General features: G+C 49.1%; 1 protein-coding gene and 1 long non-coding RNA gene across 12 annotated transcripts in view; one reads left to right on the top strand and one right to left on the bottom strand.

Annotated features, from left to right (window-relative positions):
• Positions 1–17,118, top strand: part of SAMD11 (sterile alpha motif domain containing 11) — a 188,833-nt gene that overhangs the window by 49,307 nt on the left and 122,408 nt on the right. For 5 of the 9 annotated variants that reach the window (XM_064470078.1, XM_064470077.1, XM_064470074.1 and 2 more), the window contains 3 exons: positions 11,972–12,014; positions 13,230–14,047; positions 15,412–15,503. In XM_064470078.1, coding sequence (XP_064326148.1) covers positions 13,246–14,047; positions 15,412–15,503 — 894 coding nt within the window. In that variant the 5' untranslated portion in view covers positions 11,972–12,014; positions 13,230–13,245. Of the gene's footprint in view, positions 1–11,971; positions 12,015–13,229; positions 14,048–14,294; positions 14,315–14,758; positions 14,998–15,411; positions 15,504–17,118 lie in introns of those variants that run through there. The other 4 variants (XM_064470080.1, XM_064470082.1, XM_064470083.1 and 1 more) reach the window with 4 other exon arrangements.
• LOC135316538 (uncharacterized) lies at positions 6,796–13,900 on the bottom strand. Of its 3 annotated transcripts, none has more exons than XR_010375801.1 (3): positions 13,810–13,899; positions 8,651–8,786; positions 6,796–8,440 (listed from the first exon to the last, which is right to left on the bottom strand). It is a non-coding gene; the product is annotated as an uncharacterized LOC135316538 (long non-coding RNA). The 3 variants fall into 3 exon arrangements; XR_010375802.1 differs by lacking the exon at positions 13,810–13,899 and adding an exon at positions 13,649–13,755; XR_010375803.1 differs by lacking the exon at positions 8,651–8,786 and having other exon boundaries at positions 13,810–13,900.

The following is a 17,118-nucleotide window of genomic DNA, read 5'->3' as shown; positions in this document are numbered from 1 at the left end:
TCTGGTTAATGGGGAGAGGAGAAAAGAGACCGCTATAAACATCTAGGATGTGTCAGGACAACTATTGTTACAGGCAGGTTAAAAAGGGACACACGTGGAGGGGAACTTGGTACTCTGGAGGCGAAGGGACCTGCACGTGCAGGTGGGAAGGCCAGCGAAAAATGCTAACGAGTGAGAGGTGGTTAGCAGCAGTCAGAAGCTGCTAATTATCCCACGCTCCAGCTTGTTCTCATGAGAGCTGGGAAACCCTCTCTTTGATCCTCCTGCATTTCATCTTATAATTGGATGGGGCTTCCAGATGTTACTGCTGAGCGTTTTAGGGAGCTGATGGAAAGATGTGTCTTGAATCAAGGGCCTTGGACAATCCCAGAGGTATTTTCAGTGCTTTGCTAAAGGAGCGCTTGGGACACCCTTCACGTTCCCATCCCTGTTGAGTTGTTGCTAGGGTTTATTTGTATTGTCTCCTGAATGGCCTTTTCTTTACCATGCACATCCTTAAGGTGCCACCCTTTTTTACTCCCGTTCCAGGGAGAACAGAGCTGAATGTTTGTTTCCTCCTACCTAGAAGAGGTTTGAATTGGATCAAGTTTGCATCTCATTGCCGCAGTTCCGTATGACTATTCCAATAAATGGATTTACTGATTTAGTGGTATTTAGTGGTGCTACCGCAGCAGCAAGTCTGCAGACAGCTCCAAGAACATCAATGGAAAGGGAGTTTTGAATTTGTCAGTGCAAATATGCATGCTGAAAGCCTGATCCTGGCAGCTAGATCTTTTCATCAACAGTACATCCAACCTCAGCAAAACAACGTGAAATGTAAAGATGTAATTTTTGCATCTTTGCATCTGTAAGTTGCTCATTAACGGGCCGTAGATCAAGGTATTAGCAGAAATCAGCTGGGGAGGATTTCTCCTGCCTATTCCAGGAGGAGACATGTCCACTCCTGAAACGCCTGGTCTCGCAGAAGCTCTGATTACAGACTCTCATTGCACTGCAGGTTTCTTTAGCATTTCCAGAAGAATTTCTGCTGTGGCACAGTACTGGCAGAATGGAGAATGATGGGGACTGAGGTAGAAGGTCTGTTTGCTTGAAAAAAAAGTTACAAAAGCATAGTTAAAGTACTGTAGGTATAACGGTATGATCTCTATTATTATTCCAAATAATAATGCCTTTCCCCAGTTGAGTAATACAAATAAGATCAGAAAAGTACCTCTCCCAGAAAAGCTTCCCGAGCGGGAGTTATGCAGTATGAAATGGCTCTATAATTTTAACGGTAAATTTCTTAGTGCAGACAAACCCTAGCTCTTGTAGCAGTCCCAGGGAGTGTCACAAAAGAGGACATTAGTGTTACTAAAGGGCCAGCAGTTTTCTAAGGAAATGTTTTCCATAATCAGCTGTAATCTGAAATGAGATAACAGTGCCTAGATACCATAGTGACAGAGATGGCACGTGCCAACTATTCCCTGTAACAACCTCTTGAGGATCTCCTTACGAATTAGAACACCCAGTCACACACTTATCGTGAAGGCTTATAGCTCCAGATGGAAGAAAAAGCTGCATTCACGCAGGCATGTGCGCTCTAGTTGATCTTACTTGGCTGTTGACCAGGAGCGCTGCATGGAGCTATGTGCCCTTTCAGGACTGCTGATAGGAGACTGGGACCCACCACCCCTATGTACTCATGAGGCAGAACAAGAGCACAGAGGGGAGAGAGTGTCTTTGTCCTTTTTATAGTGTTATGTTTGCCTCCTGAGATAAAGGAGATCAAGAAATGGTCAGGAGAATCCTCGGCAAGGGGTACCAAAGCTGACGTCTCTGGTAGTGCTGACATCCCCAGGGAACGGAGATGGGCAACCCTCAACCCTGAGCCACACACTCTCGAATTACAATTCAGGAGGCGAGTGGTGGGGTCTAAAACTGGTTCACACTGCAGAGTCCATGAATGCGCTATGGGTACCACACTCCTTGACGTCTTGGATAGGCGCTCTGCTCCACTAAGAATATGGCAGAAAGGAAATACTGAGGAATTTCCACTATGGATGGCTGTAAGTTAAGCAGATATATTAACTGTGCTGATCTCCACAATCAAGGACAGGTTGTCCATTGCTTTTAGAGCTGAGATTTGGGGCTGGATTTATGGGGGTTTTAGGAACCTCTTGTTTTCTTAGATGAAGTGAATCTTCACGTCTGGGCACTGGAGCACAAGCTGTTTCAAGTGGGTCACTCAGATCTCTCTCCCTGCTTTTTCTTAATACAGGCATTCTGGCTGCTGAAGCCATTTTGGAGCTTTCATGCAGCAGTGGCTGCCATCAGCTCAAAGTGAACATACAACCAAAGTGCTGAAAAGGTCTAAAATATTTGCGAAAAGGTGTGGGGCATGCACAGGATTGTATCTCAGTTTGAACTGTGTGCTTGCTTGCTTGTTTTCCTGCCACCACAATAAGCAGGACTGGGCCTATGCCTGTACCTGGTGAGACCTCCTCCAAAGAAACCCGCCTGGTGTTGATGATTCAGTAGGTTCCAGTCTGTTCTCAGAGGATGTTGGGCCTGGTGGCAATTCATACTTCTCTTTAAAAAAAAAAAAAAAAAAAAAAAAAAAAGGATGAAGAATGGGATGCCACAGGATTTGAAATTTCTCAAAGAGAGTAATTTTATATGGTGTTGTTAATGACGAAGGAATAGTTTAAAATCCTTTTTCTCTCAGTAGAATTAAGGATCCGGACAGATGTCACCTGTCTCAGAAGGACTCCAAGTGGCTGCTCCAGAGTTGGCCTGATGACTTTTTGTTAGAGCCTCGTCCTGTTGTAGCACACCACATGTCCTGAGAGCAACAACACGGGTTATTTCTTCTGTGAGGATGGAAGCAAATGGTAGGGGCATATGCAAACTATGAGCAGGAGCCATGGGGACCAGGAAACTAAGGGAGGACGGGAGGAGAAAGAATGGGAGGCTCAGCCCAGCGTCATGTGGGTATAACATCCCTAAACGAGTCCATTCACCTGGGTTTGCACTGTGTCCTGGACTTCTCAAGGTTGACGCTAATAGGGTCACATTCATTTTCTAAAGAGAGAAGTGGATGGCTTAGTTTGCGTTACTGTATTTCAAGAAGCAAACTACAAATCTGATTAGAATGAGGTATAAAATTGCGTAGGTGTGTATGGCCAACGTGTGTGTGTTTATGCGCCCGTGTGTACACACAGATCACTTCTGAGAAGCACAACGTGTTTGTGGTAGTCTGAAGGTTAATCCAGGTTGGGACTTGATTTCCATATTCACTCAGTGAGAACTGATGCAATCTTTGTAGTAATACACAATACTGATACTGATGTCTTTGTAGTAACAAAGTACCCAATATATTGGAACAATGAGCATTCTTACAGTCAAATACAGCAAATTCCCTGGTGAGTTAAGCTACGGCTACTCTCTCGGGTATTAGTAGGAGAGAGGGGGAGAATCTTGCACTCAATAATTTATGGATCCATAAAGATTTCCTTCTGAGCAAGTAATAATTCTTTGTAAATTAGGACTAATTAAAAGCAATACCATCCTTGTAAATGCATTCAGTTACTTTGTCAAGACAATTTTATATTTGTTTCCTATGACGTTCCCATGTGCATCCTAGTCAGTGTTTTGCTGTAATTGTGATTAGCGACCATACCACAGAGACGGGCTCCTTAAAAAACCGAAGGAAAGTAACAGGCGGGTGGGTGGTCATAGACTGGAGTGCCTTCCGGGTATTTACAATGGATTAGGCTTTTTATTTTAGGGTCAGTGCAGCCTTAACCTATACGCAGTGGTTTATGGCTAATGCCGGCATTGCTTCTGGGTGGAAAGCATGTGTGAGAAATGTCTGCATGCTTGATGTACTTAAAAGGGAAGACAGGAACTTAAAAAGATCTCTTTCCTCCACTACTTGTCCTCAGTAATTGGCCCCAACTTCCTCCTAAGTCTTTCCCGGGGAGTGAAAAATGAAATGTGTGTTGGAACCCATCTTTTTGCCCCTTCAGCTGTTGGCACATCTGTTAGTCTGCTGAGGATGAGATGCAAGTTACCAGATGGCTGAAATGTTAGCGACTGAAATTCTGATGGCTGCTCCCATAAAGCCAAACTAATATTTCAGCAGCGTGTCTCTTACAAATTGATATGCACAGAACCTCGGATTTGATGTTTTAGCTCTTCCTATCTTTCTCGGGACACAAAACAAAGAAAAATTAGCTCTCTTGTTTACCCAGAGTCTGTTTTCTGAGTGCACATGCCTGTGCCTCTCCGTGTGTCTGTGTCTAACAATGGATAACCCTTGGTGCCAGGCTCTCGCTACTACTGCAGGCGTCAATTGCTACAGGACTGTGGCTGTTCCCATCATTTTATCCGCAGCTAACTCTGTGCTGCAGACAACAGATGAAAGGAATAGCTTTTGCGAACTGTACAATGTTCAAAATGCCTTTTTATCCTTTCCTCTTGGTGCTAAACGTTAAACTTTGTGGCAGCGTACAGAGTAGTTTTTCAAGTGTCTGCTGACAGCGTATCTATTTCCATGCGTGCCTTTTGAGTGTGAAGAGTGAGTGAAAATAGTTTGTGCCATGTCTAGGTGCAGATTAGTTTTGGCTAAGGCAAGGAAGATGAACGACAAACAAAATCCTTTTCTCTGTCTGCGAACAAAATAGTTATTTGTAGGTATTCGCCAAAGAGTTTAGATGAACAATTTTAGGCATCAGGCATCAAAATTACTTGTAAACCGCGTGCTCTGACATTTCTGCATTTGCCACGTGTGGTGTGTTATGGCTCAGTATTTGAGTTATTGAACTCGAGAAAAAGAGAAATATAGAAATATATAGTATGAGATAGAAATGAATGAGGAGTATGAACACCTGAAGAGTTGTGCTTCTCAACTCTGCTCTACAGAGATGTTTTCACTGTTTTATGAGTGAAGAACCTGAGTTTGGAGTCAGTAGGTGAATTGCTGCAGTCACACAGTGAAGCAAAATAGGCAGAGACAGAAGTTGGAATGCCCGGCTCCACATGTAGAAAAGTTCAAGTTTGGAAGTCTGACAAACAAATAAAACGCGGTGCTAAGTAGTTGCAGCAGGCAGCTTCTCTTGTCCACAAGCACGCTGCATTTGCTATGAAGCAACGCAAGGAAAGGAGCAGAAATTTGCTCTTTTTGCAGGGAACTCACATCACCATGAGAAAGTTCAAATGTGTAAATGCCTGTTTATATATTTTTTTAAAATTCCCTTTGTTTTGTTTTTGTTATGCTTTACTTATAGCTGATCTAAGTTTTTGTTTGATTAAAGCACTCTGTTGCAGTGTAGTCATGGCAACAAGTTTACTTGAATGAGACTCTTTTTGTAGAACGTAGGGTTTAAAAGGAAAGAAAAGCAAATCCAAACAAGACAAGCCTTCACGTGGTTCTGATCCAGCGTTTATTCATAATGATGGAGGCGCAAGTGAGGAGCGAGCGAGGAGTGAGTACAGAGTGGCTTATGTGCATTTCTCTCCGTGAGTTCATGGGAGACTCTGCTTATGCCTATGACCGTTCGTAGGTGTGTCTTTGGGTATGTTTTGTTCAAATACAGCGTACCTGGAGAAGAGACCGTGTAAGAGTTCTGGTTGCAGCAGCGCTGGAGTTACGACTGCCTTTCCGTGCTGGCGTGACCTCGATAGTCCATGAATCAATTGCAGAGAAAGCACAGCAGTGCAGACTTCTGTGAGGACTCCCTACAGAAACGTAGGTCCGTGTCGATGGGACTCCTACGTGATGTCTCCTCAGAGTACCGGCGTTAATTTGGTAACATTTAGCTACGGCAGAAGGACACTCGCTGCAGTCCTATCTGAAACTGCAGTTTGGACGTAGCCCTGACTAGGGCCTATCTATACATAGTTTCACTTTGCTGTAACAATAATAGTTCAGAATTGATCCTCGTGGAATTTGCACAGCCCTCTAGTGGGGTGCAGTTACACTAGTGGAGAGGTGATGTGCGCTAATCCCATCGTTACTAGGGCAATGACTACACTACATCAGTTTCTAGAAAGGAGGAGAATTAGAACAATACAAAAGCAGTCTGCAGAGATGCCCAATGATGTAAAGACTTTAAAGCGTGGTAGCTCTAACTGATGTGTTCAAAAGCTGTAAGCTTGAAGTGGTCGAGGTGGGTTCTGACTAGTCTTTAGTTTGATCTTTCTAGCGTGTATTAAAAGTAGTCACACCTTGATTACACTAGACTCTTCTGACACAGTACTTTCAAAGTATTAGCTAACAAAGTTCATCTGCCTAACCTGAAAAAAAGTGCTCTGTTTGTGCAGACATGTTTGTAAACGCTTGCAAATTAAGGGAGAGACCCATGGGTTATTATTTTATGGCACTGTGTGACGTTGGGATGGCACACCTAACGTTATCTTCTTTTCAATGGGCACTAATTTTTTAAATGTTTTAACCCAGCAATAGATTCCAGCCATACCCAGATTCTTGGACAGTCAGTTTTTCAGTGTATCGTTTTGTTACTATGATTGTGGGAGGGAAGGCAGGCAGGAAGTTAGGGAAGTGGAGAAGCAAAGAGGGATCTACAAGTGCTGGGACAAAGCCAAGCTTTAGGTTAATGCAACGTGACCATCATTTCACCATCTTTTGGTACAGTGAGTTTTCTTAGCAGTGGTGCAGGGTAGAGTAGCACAAAGGCTTTAGGAAAAAGAGAGAATCTGGTGGAGCCTTTCTTCTGCATTACAACTCAGGTACCTCAAGTCTTTCACAACAGTTACGAATTAGCAATAACTAACCTCTGAGGAGAGAGGAACAGACAGAGGAGAAGGATGCATTTTTAATTGCAATATGCACAAAGAACAATAGTTAATGCAGAGAGAAGCACAGGGAAGCTGTCCAGCCGTTGGAACTGCAAAGAAGGCAGCTCTTGCCTTAAAAGTAATGGGTCAGAGAGAATGGTTAGTATAACGGCAGCCTTGATACTTAAAGCCTTACGCCATTGGTGATTCCTGTAAGTTCTTTTTTGACAACACGGAGGCATCAACCGAGTGTAGCTAAACTTGTTGTTTTCCAAAACCTTTGTAGAGAAGGGCAACCTCTTGCTGTATTATGGGGGGCTAAAACACTGAAGTGTGAAGTCAGTAAAAGTTTGCCATTGATTTTAATGGAAATAGGATAGTGCCTTTTTAATTTAAACTTCTTGTTGTGGAGATCTCAAGGCTGATTCTGATCTCAGATACCACGACGTACCTGAACTTCAACCAGTAGGGAAGAGGGATGAATCAGTCCTTTATCATTTGATAGGTTTTCCAGTGCCATATTCCTCTGGCAGCACATCACAAAGGGAAATGGTCCCTGGGGGCACAGCCAGCCTCCCAGTGCAGTCGCAGGGTGATTCTTGCTGTGCAGCATGTGTAGCAGCATACAAAGGTCACCGAGCTCCCGGCCAGGTGACTGGTTACAGCACCGCACAACTGCTATACCAGTCAGAGAGAGAACACATGTGCTCCCTGCATGGGAAGTTATTAATTATTTAGAAGAAGGGAGCAGCTAGTTTAGAATTAGAGTCCTTGCCTCCCAGATGAAACTTCCTTCACTTCTCCCCAACAGACATTTATTTCTTAGTTTTTTTGAGTACTGTGATCTACTTAGACTGGTCACATAGCTACACAGGGCACTTGTAGGGAAGGTGGTTTGGAAGAGGCATTTTGTGAAAACAGTTTGATGAGAAGAGAGTTCCTTAAACCACCATTGACTGTCCCAGGCTGTTCTCTTGGAAGCAGACAAAATGCTTGGATTAGATAGGGACGTATGCAATTTACAGCTCTGGTTTGTTGTGTAAGCTCATGGTTTGTTGTGTAAGCTCATAATACCGTGACCCTACTTCCAAGAAAGGCAGAAAAAACTCTGAGTTCCATGGTGCTCCTTTTTCACTCTAATACATTTGTGTAAAAGGCAGCGTTCTGTATCAGCGGGATTAAAAAGGGTACAGCCCAGCAGTTCCTGAGAAAGTATTTTCTGAGAGGCAAAGCCCTTTCCAGTGTCTTCCTTCCCAACCCTCCTCCCCTGAATACCCACCTGAGCCCTCCCTGCTGTTGCTCTTGCTGCTGGGCTGTCAAAATCTCTCTCATAATGAAGCAGTCTGGCCTGAGGCTACTATTACCTCCAATACTGATCCTGCTGAGCATGACTCTGGCAGCATGGCTGGCTGTTCACATGCGGTGAGCATAGAGCTGGCCACACCTGGCAAGGAATGAAAGACAAAAAGCAGCGAATCCTGGCTGTTAGACAGCCTTGATGTCCTCTGAGGCTGTGAAAGGGACTGGGGAAGGCATGACCATGGCTGGCTCGGGAGGCAGTGGTGTGGCTGTTTGGTCTCCTTCCCTGTCTTTTGGTAGGCTCAGCAGTTTGGTAGGACAGAGGCGTTGCTTTCCATCACTGGTGCGATAGTTCTGGGTAATGCTGTGGAAAGATAGGGAAGCGGGGAGAGGAGCTGTTAACTTGCAGTCATTAAAGGCTAAGCACCCCAACTTCTTTGGGGGAAAACATGATTCAGTGGATACTACACCAATTGTTGAAAGACCTGTTTTATTATCTAAGCTCTTCTGGTGTACAGGACAGAACTGTGCTGGCATAGTTAGTTTTGGACTGTGAGAACCTCATGCTACAGACCTGCCACAACAAGGCCGGCAAGACCAGTGCTATAGACGCAGCTGTGCTGACAGAACGTTGCATCTGTTCGTTTAGCTTAGCTTAGGCAGAGGCTAACGGTGCTAGAGATGGCATGTATGGTGTCTGTGCTGGAATCCTGCGAAGACAGAAGCTCTGGATTAGTTTGTGAACTCAGGCTGGTCATTTTTCATGTACTGGGTTGTCTCTCTCCTCCCAGCCTCAACCTGTCTTTCCTGTAAAGAGGCAGGGCCTGCATCTGCAATGAGTTTTTAAAACACTTAGCACAAAGGACCTTTGATCTCAGAAACTCAGAGATTCACTGTCACACATGTAAATAACAAATTACATTTAGGAAGTTTCCCCTCCTTTTACGGGTAGAATAATGGAGGCGTATGCAGGTTAAGTAATTTGTCCATGAAACTGGTGATAGAATAAGGAGGTAACGCCTTATGTCTTAACTTTCAAACCTGTGCTTGAAGCATCATCTCTTCTTGTAAAATGCTTTACAGCACAGCCAGCTCTTTGCAGTAATTGACACGTGACCTCAGAGAAATAAAAGATCCAGGTTTCGTTTCAATCCAACACGACGTACTCCAGAGGTGGAGAACCAAATGTTGGAAAAATGATCACTATTTACTATGTTTACTGTGATAGTGCCTCTGTGAGCAAATTAAGAACCACCCTTTCCCTTTGCTGGGTGCTGTGAACCACACAACAAAAAGACATAGTGGTTTGTGCCCCCAGACTTGAGAACGTCTTCCACTTCCTTAGTGTGGAATTTGCAAAGTGTACCTAGTTCTCTCTAACCACGTGTGCATGGATTTGCTTACATCTCTTGGACTGCTCTCCAGTGGTGAATCTGTTTACACTAATCCTGAAAGCTCTACTGTTAAGAGACCGGAGCTGAACAACTTCAGACTCCTGCTGTCAAACTCAGACATCCAAACAGAGCTCTTGTTGCAGTGGGGAGGGGTAGGGAGGACTTGTCAGTAACTTTTAGTGCTTGTAAGAGACTGATGGGATCAGCTTGAATCTGTGCCTCTTGAATCCCCCCCAAACTTCACTGAGTTCTGCCAGAAGGCCTAACGTGTGTGCAAGAAACCCCGCCTGGTCCAAGCCATGCACCTCATGCTGAGCCGTCATCGCATTGAGCCATTGAGGCCTTACTCTTCCAGCGCTGGGCCTCTACACAGCTTGGCCAGTGCACCTACATCATGACTGGCATCAAGTGCCTGCTTTTTCCAGGAATCAAACACAGCCAAGTAGATGCTGCCCTTCTAGAATGAAGACTCAGTATATTCACTTCACTTACGACTAGGTCCAGATTTGAGCCCAGTTTCTTCAGAGGTAAAAAGCAACTGAGCTGACATGCAGCTGGAAAACCCATGGCAAGTCACCTTTTCCTTTAAAATAACAGTTAAATAAAAGTTCTCTGGGTTAGGAAAGGTCTCATTACAGCTGTTTGATAGGGGCAGACTGGATGGTAAAGCAAGATGCTGTTAGGAGATCTGAGTGTGCATCCAAACCGCAGAGATCTGCGAAGTGTAGAAGTGCCGCGGAAGGATTTGTTCCAGGAGGACGAAGGCCATTCTCGTTCTGCTCTCCTGTGACCCCTCCTGGAGACTTGTCTTTGGAGAAGGCTGCGGCCAAGCTCTTCCCACACTTGGAGGTGAAGCTGCCATTAGGAATGGAGGTGGAAGAAGAATAGTAACCCTTATGGCTGTAAAAAAGAAAGAACGCTTTGAGAAAGACTATCCACTCCCCTGTAAAAAGTGAAGTCAGTCCTGTGAGAAGCCAAGTTACAAAGAAGATGGAGTCAAAGGAAGTCTGAAGTAGTTCTCAAGCCTTTGCAGAGAGCTCAGTGCAGTTCTAGGTATGGCAGGCACGAAGGCTTTCTGGGTGTGGAAGAGCGAACAGTTCTTCTTGCTGTATGGCCTTCTCACCTGACCTCCACCCAGAATCCTCTTATATGCTTTCACAGAGAAAGCCTGTGTCTCCCAGAGCCTCTTCCAAGCATTTTCCTTGTTCATTAGGTGATAATAGAAAGTGATTTTTCCTCTGTCATCTTGAGCAATCAGAAGCATTAAGAATAAGAGCCTAAGCCTGAAAGCCTAAATGAGAGGGTTTTGATGGGTATGTATATCTGCCTCCTTCATTAGAGCAAGACGCAAGGATGGCTCCCAGAGCTTGCATTTCTTGAGAATAAATAGGCAAGAAACAAGGATCATGGTCAAGTAGTGTCAAGAGAAAACTGAGGTTTGGGGCTTAGATTCCATTCCCAGATCTGCTGAACCCCACAGAGGCCGTTTCCTCCACCTTTACTGGTGTGAAGCAATAGCTTGTCCCCCAAGTGGTCCATTAGTGGGCTTTTCGTAGAGAGGGGTACTTATCACCCGAGAGCTACAGGGGGCAGAAAATAACACCTGTAAGATCTCTTGGTGCACAAATGTGAACTCGTCACCCATATTAGCCTGTATTTACTCATAGTGGGACCGAGTAGCTGCGTAACCCCAGCGTGAGTACAGTGCTCACGTTCTGGATCTCAGCCTCTTTACACTTCAGTTTCTCCACCAGTAAAGTGAAGCTAAAAGCAGCTTCCTCAGGAAGGTGCTAGGAGGTGGTGGTGTTTCTCCTTCCCTGTCAATGCTCTTGAGATCATCTGAGAGAAGGTGCTGGAGTGACGGGCTACTGTGGCTCGGAAACTACCCTCCTAACTCTGTCAATGGCCGATTGTCCCAACAGCAAATCCATTTCTCACTATCTGCAAGGAAAGTTCAGCTTGCCGCCGCCTCCCCCTGTAAGAAAGCAGGGGGGACAATCTTTTTAGCAAGGGGACAATCTCTTTAGCAAGTCCTGTTGTGGCAGGACAAGGGGTTATGGTTTTAAACTAAAGGAGGGTAAATTTAGACTGGATATAGGAAGAAATGTTTTGCTATGAGGCTGGTGAAGCACTGGAACGGGTGGCCCAGAGAGGCTGCGGAAGCACCATCCCTAGAGACATTCAAGGCCAGGTTGGACGGGGCTCTGAGCAACCTGATCTAGTTGAAGGTGTCCCTGCTCACTGCAGGGAGTTGGACTGGATGGCCTCCAAAGGTCCCTTCCAACCCAAACCCTTCTATCATTCTATGACTCTATGACTCTATGATAAAGCAAGTAATAAGAGGCACACCTCGGGACAAAGCTAAGAACTTTTTGTTGTTGTGCGGGGAATTCTAAGGCAGAACTCATACAGAAGTCTCTGTTCTGCCACCCCGTGAGACTTGTGGGGCATATTTCTTGTACTGTGTTTAAGGGGATAATTTATTTTTATTTCCCTTCTAGGTAGGATTCTTCCTGCGCAGTCGATCCTACTCAGCATCCCAAGGTAGGCAACTCCATCTTGTTGATGTGACAAATCTCTGTAACAACCACGCAACTTAATTTCGGGCCATGTTGTCCTCTCGGGGCGGTTTCGCACGGACCTTGCGCCATGCCTGCCACAGCTCGTAATGGAAACCAAATTTATACCGCGTCTCCTAAGTCTTGCTTATGGGAGAAGAGGGAAGGCTCTAGGCTGTCTGGTCGAGGTATAGCTGCCTTCTGGAGGTAGAGCTGGTCGCAAGAGGGGCCTGCCGAAGAGAGCAAGCAGGCGGCATTCCCGCCGGGGAGCGCACCCAGGGGCCCGGCGGGGGTGCAGCCCCCCGGCAGGGAGGGTGTCCGCAGCCCCCCGGGGCCGGGGGGAGCCCCGGGTCCCCCGCGCCGGGCTGGCGGCTCCTGGCGCTGGCCCCGCCGGCCGTCGCTCACCCCCTCGCCCCGGCGGCGCTTTGCAAAAAGCGCCTCTGCTGTTTAAATGGGCCAAGTTAGAGTAAAGCGGCGGCGGCGGCGGCGGAGGGAAAGCTTGTTTGGTCAGAGTCTCTGAACTATACCGGGACTTGGGAGCGCAGATCAATATCTGTCTGTCCCGGCTCGGAGGGGGGCCCGGCCCAACAGCCCGACGTGGCGAGGCGTTTCGGGTCTGGGGGCAGCGGCGCAGCGAGCGCCGGCCCCGCCGTGTGGCACCAGCTCGGGGCGGGGGGGGGACGGGACAGGAGCGTGTGCGCGCCTGCTGCTCCGCGCGTGTAGATCCACCCAGAGATACGTGTAATACCATGCTTTTAAAGATTTCTGTGCAGGAGTGGGGAATTAAATACCAACTCCCGGTGATCGTAAAGCCTGGGGTGGGAGCGGGGCGAGGCGGCACTTTGCAGGTGAAGGTGGGCGGCCCCCGGGAAACTTCGCCGCCGGGGCGGCCGGAGCCCGCGGGCGGAGCGGGGAGAGCCGGCCCCGGCCGGGGGCTTCGTCCTCCCGGCGCCGGCGGGGGCGGGAGGGGGCGGCGGGGCGGCGGCGGGGGCGCAGCGCTTAATTTTAATTATTGCATATAAATAAATAAACCAGGTGTCAGTTTAAAGGAAGGAGGGGGGGGGGAGAGGGTGAAAGGGGGCTGGGTGGGCGGCGGGGAACCCTCCAGCCCTGGTGAGAAGGTGGGTCGATCTAGGGGAATCAATAAGCTTTTTTTTTTTTTTTTTTTTTTTTTTTTAAACCAAAATAATGTCTACGGCAGCAGAGACCTCTCCGAGATGTCAGGTATTAGTCCGGAGGGGCAGATCTGCGAGCCACACAGCAGCTCCCGGGTCTACGGTACATTAGCCTCTCCGTGGGAGAGGGATCCCAGACAGCTCTGCTGGGGAGCCAGCCCAGGAGATTTGTTAGCGGGCTGCTCCGGGGGATACCAGCCACCTCCGGCACCCGAGCGCCAAAGGTGCTTGTGTTGCTGCTGCTGCTGCTGCTGCTGCTGGCGCATTTCATCCAAACTCCAGCCAGAGCGGGGGCAAGTTGAACCGGAGACATTAGAGCCACTGTGCTTTGGAGAGACGAGGGCGCACGGGGAGCGCGGCGGCACCATGCCTGCTATCAAGAAGGAGCGACTTGACAGGGAAGAGATGGCCCTGGCAGCCTTTAACCAGCCCATGGAAACCTTACCTGACTATCTCGCCCCTCTGGCCGCCGCTGCCATTCCGGTGGTCACCCCGCACCCGCCGGCTTACGACCAGATCTTTGCCCACCGCGCGTACCTGGGCTTCCACGAGACCCACCACCCCCACCCCCCGCACCCCCCCCACCCCCACCACCTCCCCGAGGACCTGATGCTGGAGAGGTTTTCCTCCATCCCGGATTTCCAGCCCTTCTTTGACAACGGAGAGCCTTGCATCGAGGTGGAGTGCGGGGAGAACAAGGCGCTGCTCTACATCAATAAGTTGTGCCAGGGGAGCAAAGGACCCTCTATCCGGTACCGGGGAGAGTGGCTCACCCCCAACGAGTTCCAGTTTGTCAGCGGCAGGGAGACGGCCAAGGACTGGAAGCGCAGCATCAGGCACAAAGGTAAAGGCGCCGCTCGGCTTGTGCCGGGGTCCCCGCGCTGCTCTGCTCTTCCTCCGCATCCTCCCCCTCGCCCCCATGCTTCGGGAGCGGGATCCGCGGGGGAGGCTGCCTGCCTATTAGCATTCGCACGGGGAGGGAAGAGCTCAGGACCCGGTCTCCCGTGGCCGTGTGTGTTTGTGTGTCCCCCCCCCTCCACGCTCCCCAGCGCACCCCTGTCTCCCGGATCCCCCCGCCGAGCGCGCTGGTACCGGGGCTCTGCGGAGAGCGGTGAAGTTTCCCGAGCGATTTGGGGATAGTTGCTTTGGGAAGGGGGTGTGGATGTGTGGGGACGGGTGTGTGTGGGGGCTCCTCTGTTTTGGAGAGAAGTTTCACTCGGCGCGGTTTGAACACCGAGCAGATGGCGGGGTGCGGGCTTTGCACCCCGCCGCTCCCCTCCGTGGCGGCGGGCAGCCCCGTCGCGCCGGGTGAGGACGGTCCCCGGCGGCGGGGTGGCGGGCGGGGCGGAGGAGTGTGTGTGGGGGGGTGTGTGTGTCGGGGTGGGGTGTGTGTGTCGGGGGGGTGTTCCCCTCGCAGCTGGGTGGTGCGGGACCTCCGCGGCGCTGACGGGAGCCTGCCCTGCCTCCCTCCCTCCCGCCCGCCCGCCGCGCAGTCCCGGCACCGGGGCGGCTGGTGCGGGAGGCGGCGGAGCGGGGGGCCGGTGGAGGGGGGGGGGCCGGGGGCGGCGGGTGGGGACAGCCGGCGCGACACGTAGCGAGCTGAGAGCCGGAGGTGTCAGCCCGGGGGTCTCGGAGCTGTTGGGAGGTGGCTGACACCCCGCCTTGTTCATTGATCGCCAGAGAAAAGGGGAGTCACTCCGGGGGCCGCGCTAATTGTCGTTCCTCCGCTCATCTCTTCTGTTTCTTTTATTCCTGGGCTCCGGGCTGCCTTCAGGAAACCTCAATTCCTCTGGGGTGAGTCAGGAGGACTGAGGAGCAAAGGGGGGGGATTGCCCACCGGGCCGCCCCGCTCGCACCGCCCCGTCCCCCGGCGTGGGCAGCGCGGAGCCCCGCGGGGCCGTGCGGGGGCGGCTGCGGGGCTGCGGAGGAGCCTTTCCGCCTCGGCTCCCTGCAGGCTGCCGGAGCGCCGGTGCCAAGGTTAGCCAGGGGCTGAGCAGGGCCGCGCCGGTGCTCCTTTCCACGGGCTTCTGCAGGGGAGAAGGTCGGCCGGAGGGGCAGGCGGGGTGGGGGTGGGTGCTGGCAGGCGAGGGGAGGGGTGTTTGCACGGAAGGAGACGCGTCCTCCCCCCTCCCCCCCTTCCCTAAATACTTTCCTTTTATAAAGGTGCTGATCCTTTTTCTTCTTCTTTTTCTTCTCCTCTGCATCCAGGGAAAAGTTTGAAGACTCTTATGTCCAAAGGAATCTTACAGGTACATCCTCCAATCTGTGATTGCCCTGGGTGTCGAATTTCGTCTCCAGTGGTAAGATTATTGTTAAACTATGTGCTTTAGTTAAGACATCTCCCCTGTCCTCCGCATCCATCCCTTAAAAACATCTCTTTGCTTCTGTGATCATGAAACCGTGATCTCTGAGGGCTAGGAACTGTCAGTCACCGAGTGTTTGCCAGAGCACCGCTTGCGCTGCGAGCGTACCTGCAGTCTAGTTACGGGCTTGCAGGAGAGGAGTTTGCAAACAGAGCAGATGGGGAGAGCAGTGTCTGACCCGAAGGATGCGACGCACAGTGCGATTGCACGCTTTTTCAGGGGGAGCTGTCTATGCGCAAAGGGGAAATCATTCAGCAGCCTCTTCCCTGCTCTCGCCCCTTCGTTTTTGTGTGTTGTGCAGAGGTGTAAAGCGGGTAAATAAAGCAAAGGGGAATGATAATTGCACCCACGTGTTAGAGCCAGAACAGCCACAGTTTACAAACCATTAGTGTTGGGTTTTTTAGATAAACTGAAGGGGGAACAAGCTCATTTTAGATGCTTACAACTTTTACAGCATTCACATCACAGATTGCAGTTACTGCTTCCTAGATCTTTTCTTCCCGACTTTTGAGTTCCTTGTGCTTTCTGCTGTCTGCCTTTATCCCGAGACTTTCAGAATCTCTATGTGACATCAACATCTTCATGGAAAAGACGTTGATGCTGTAAATAAAAAGCTACTGAAATCATATTAAACTAAGGCACTAAAACCAGTTCATCATGTGTAAAAAAATAACCATAAAATACAAGAACATCTAAACAGGATGGCAAAGCTGTTGGTTTGTGGAACTAAAGCAGGTCTGGGTCTGGAAGAAACACCATGACTTAAAACATTGTCAGTAGCGCTGCGGAAACAGACGCAGCTGGAAATTTATGTACTTTTATCCACTGAAATCAACCATTTTTTCTTTTATTTTTCCTTTGAGATCAAATGGACAATCTCTTTTCACATGCGGTATCTTTATGATTCTGCACAACAGACAGAATCGCAAATTTGAATTATTTCTGCACAGTATGGACGTGCATGCCTGCTTATGTATACAAATACACACATTCACGTGGGAAAGGGGCTTAGAGCCGTAATCAGCAGTTACGTAAGTTAATGTGAAGATACCATCCCTGGGGTGCGAGTCTCTCGCGTCTGCTCTGCGCAGCAGCAGTCCATACCAAAGCAATAACTGCCCACCGAGTTTACGATACTAGTTCTACTGCAGCATTGCCCTGGTATTTTAAACCCAGCACGCCAGACGGCCTCAAACCTGGCTTTTCCGACGGACTCGTGCAGTTCCTCTGAATTTATGGGGCAAAGTGCAATGCGGTGTAGTAAGAGTTCTCCAGCTTTGAGTTTTGCATATGCTGTAGTTGCCAGTCATGCGGATCAGAGGCCAACAAGCAGTGGTCTGCAGTCCGAAGCAGTACGTCACAGCTGCTGGCGCTGTTGAGAAGTGTCTGGCCAGGTGACACTGTCCACCGGTCACTGTCTGGGTCCCAAGCTGCATTAGGTGGTAGCCAAAATGACACATAGCACTTCCCTAGCAGCAATGTTTTTAATCGTTGCACAGGGATACTGTGCATTTACAGATGGAGGGCATCACTGTGTGGAACGAGTGTCTTT

Source organism: Phalacrocorax carbo, chromosome 20 (assembly GCF_963921805.1).
Source record: "Phalacrocorax carbo chromosome 20, bPhaCar2.1, whole genome shotgun sequence".
Taxonomy (NCBI): Eukaryota; Metazoa; Chordata; class Aves; order Suliformes; family Phalacrocoracidae; genus Phalacrocorax; species Phalacrocorax carbo.
This window is presented reverse-complemented; position numbering and strand designations above follow the sequence as displayed.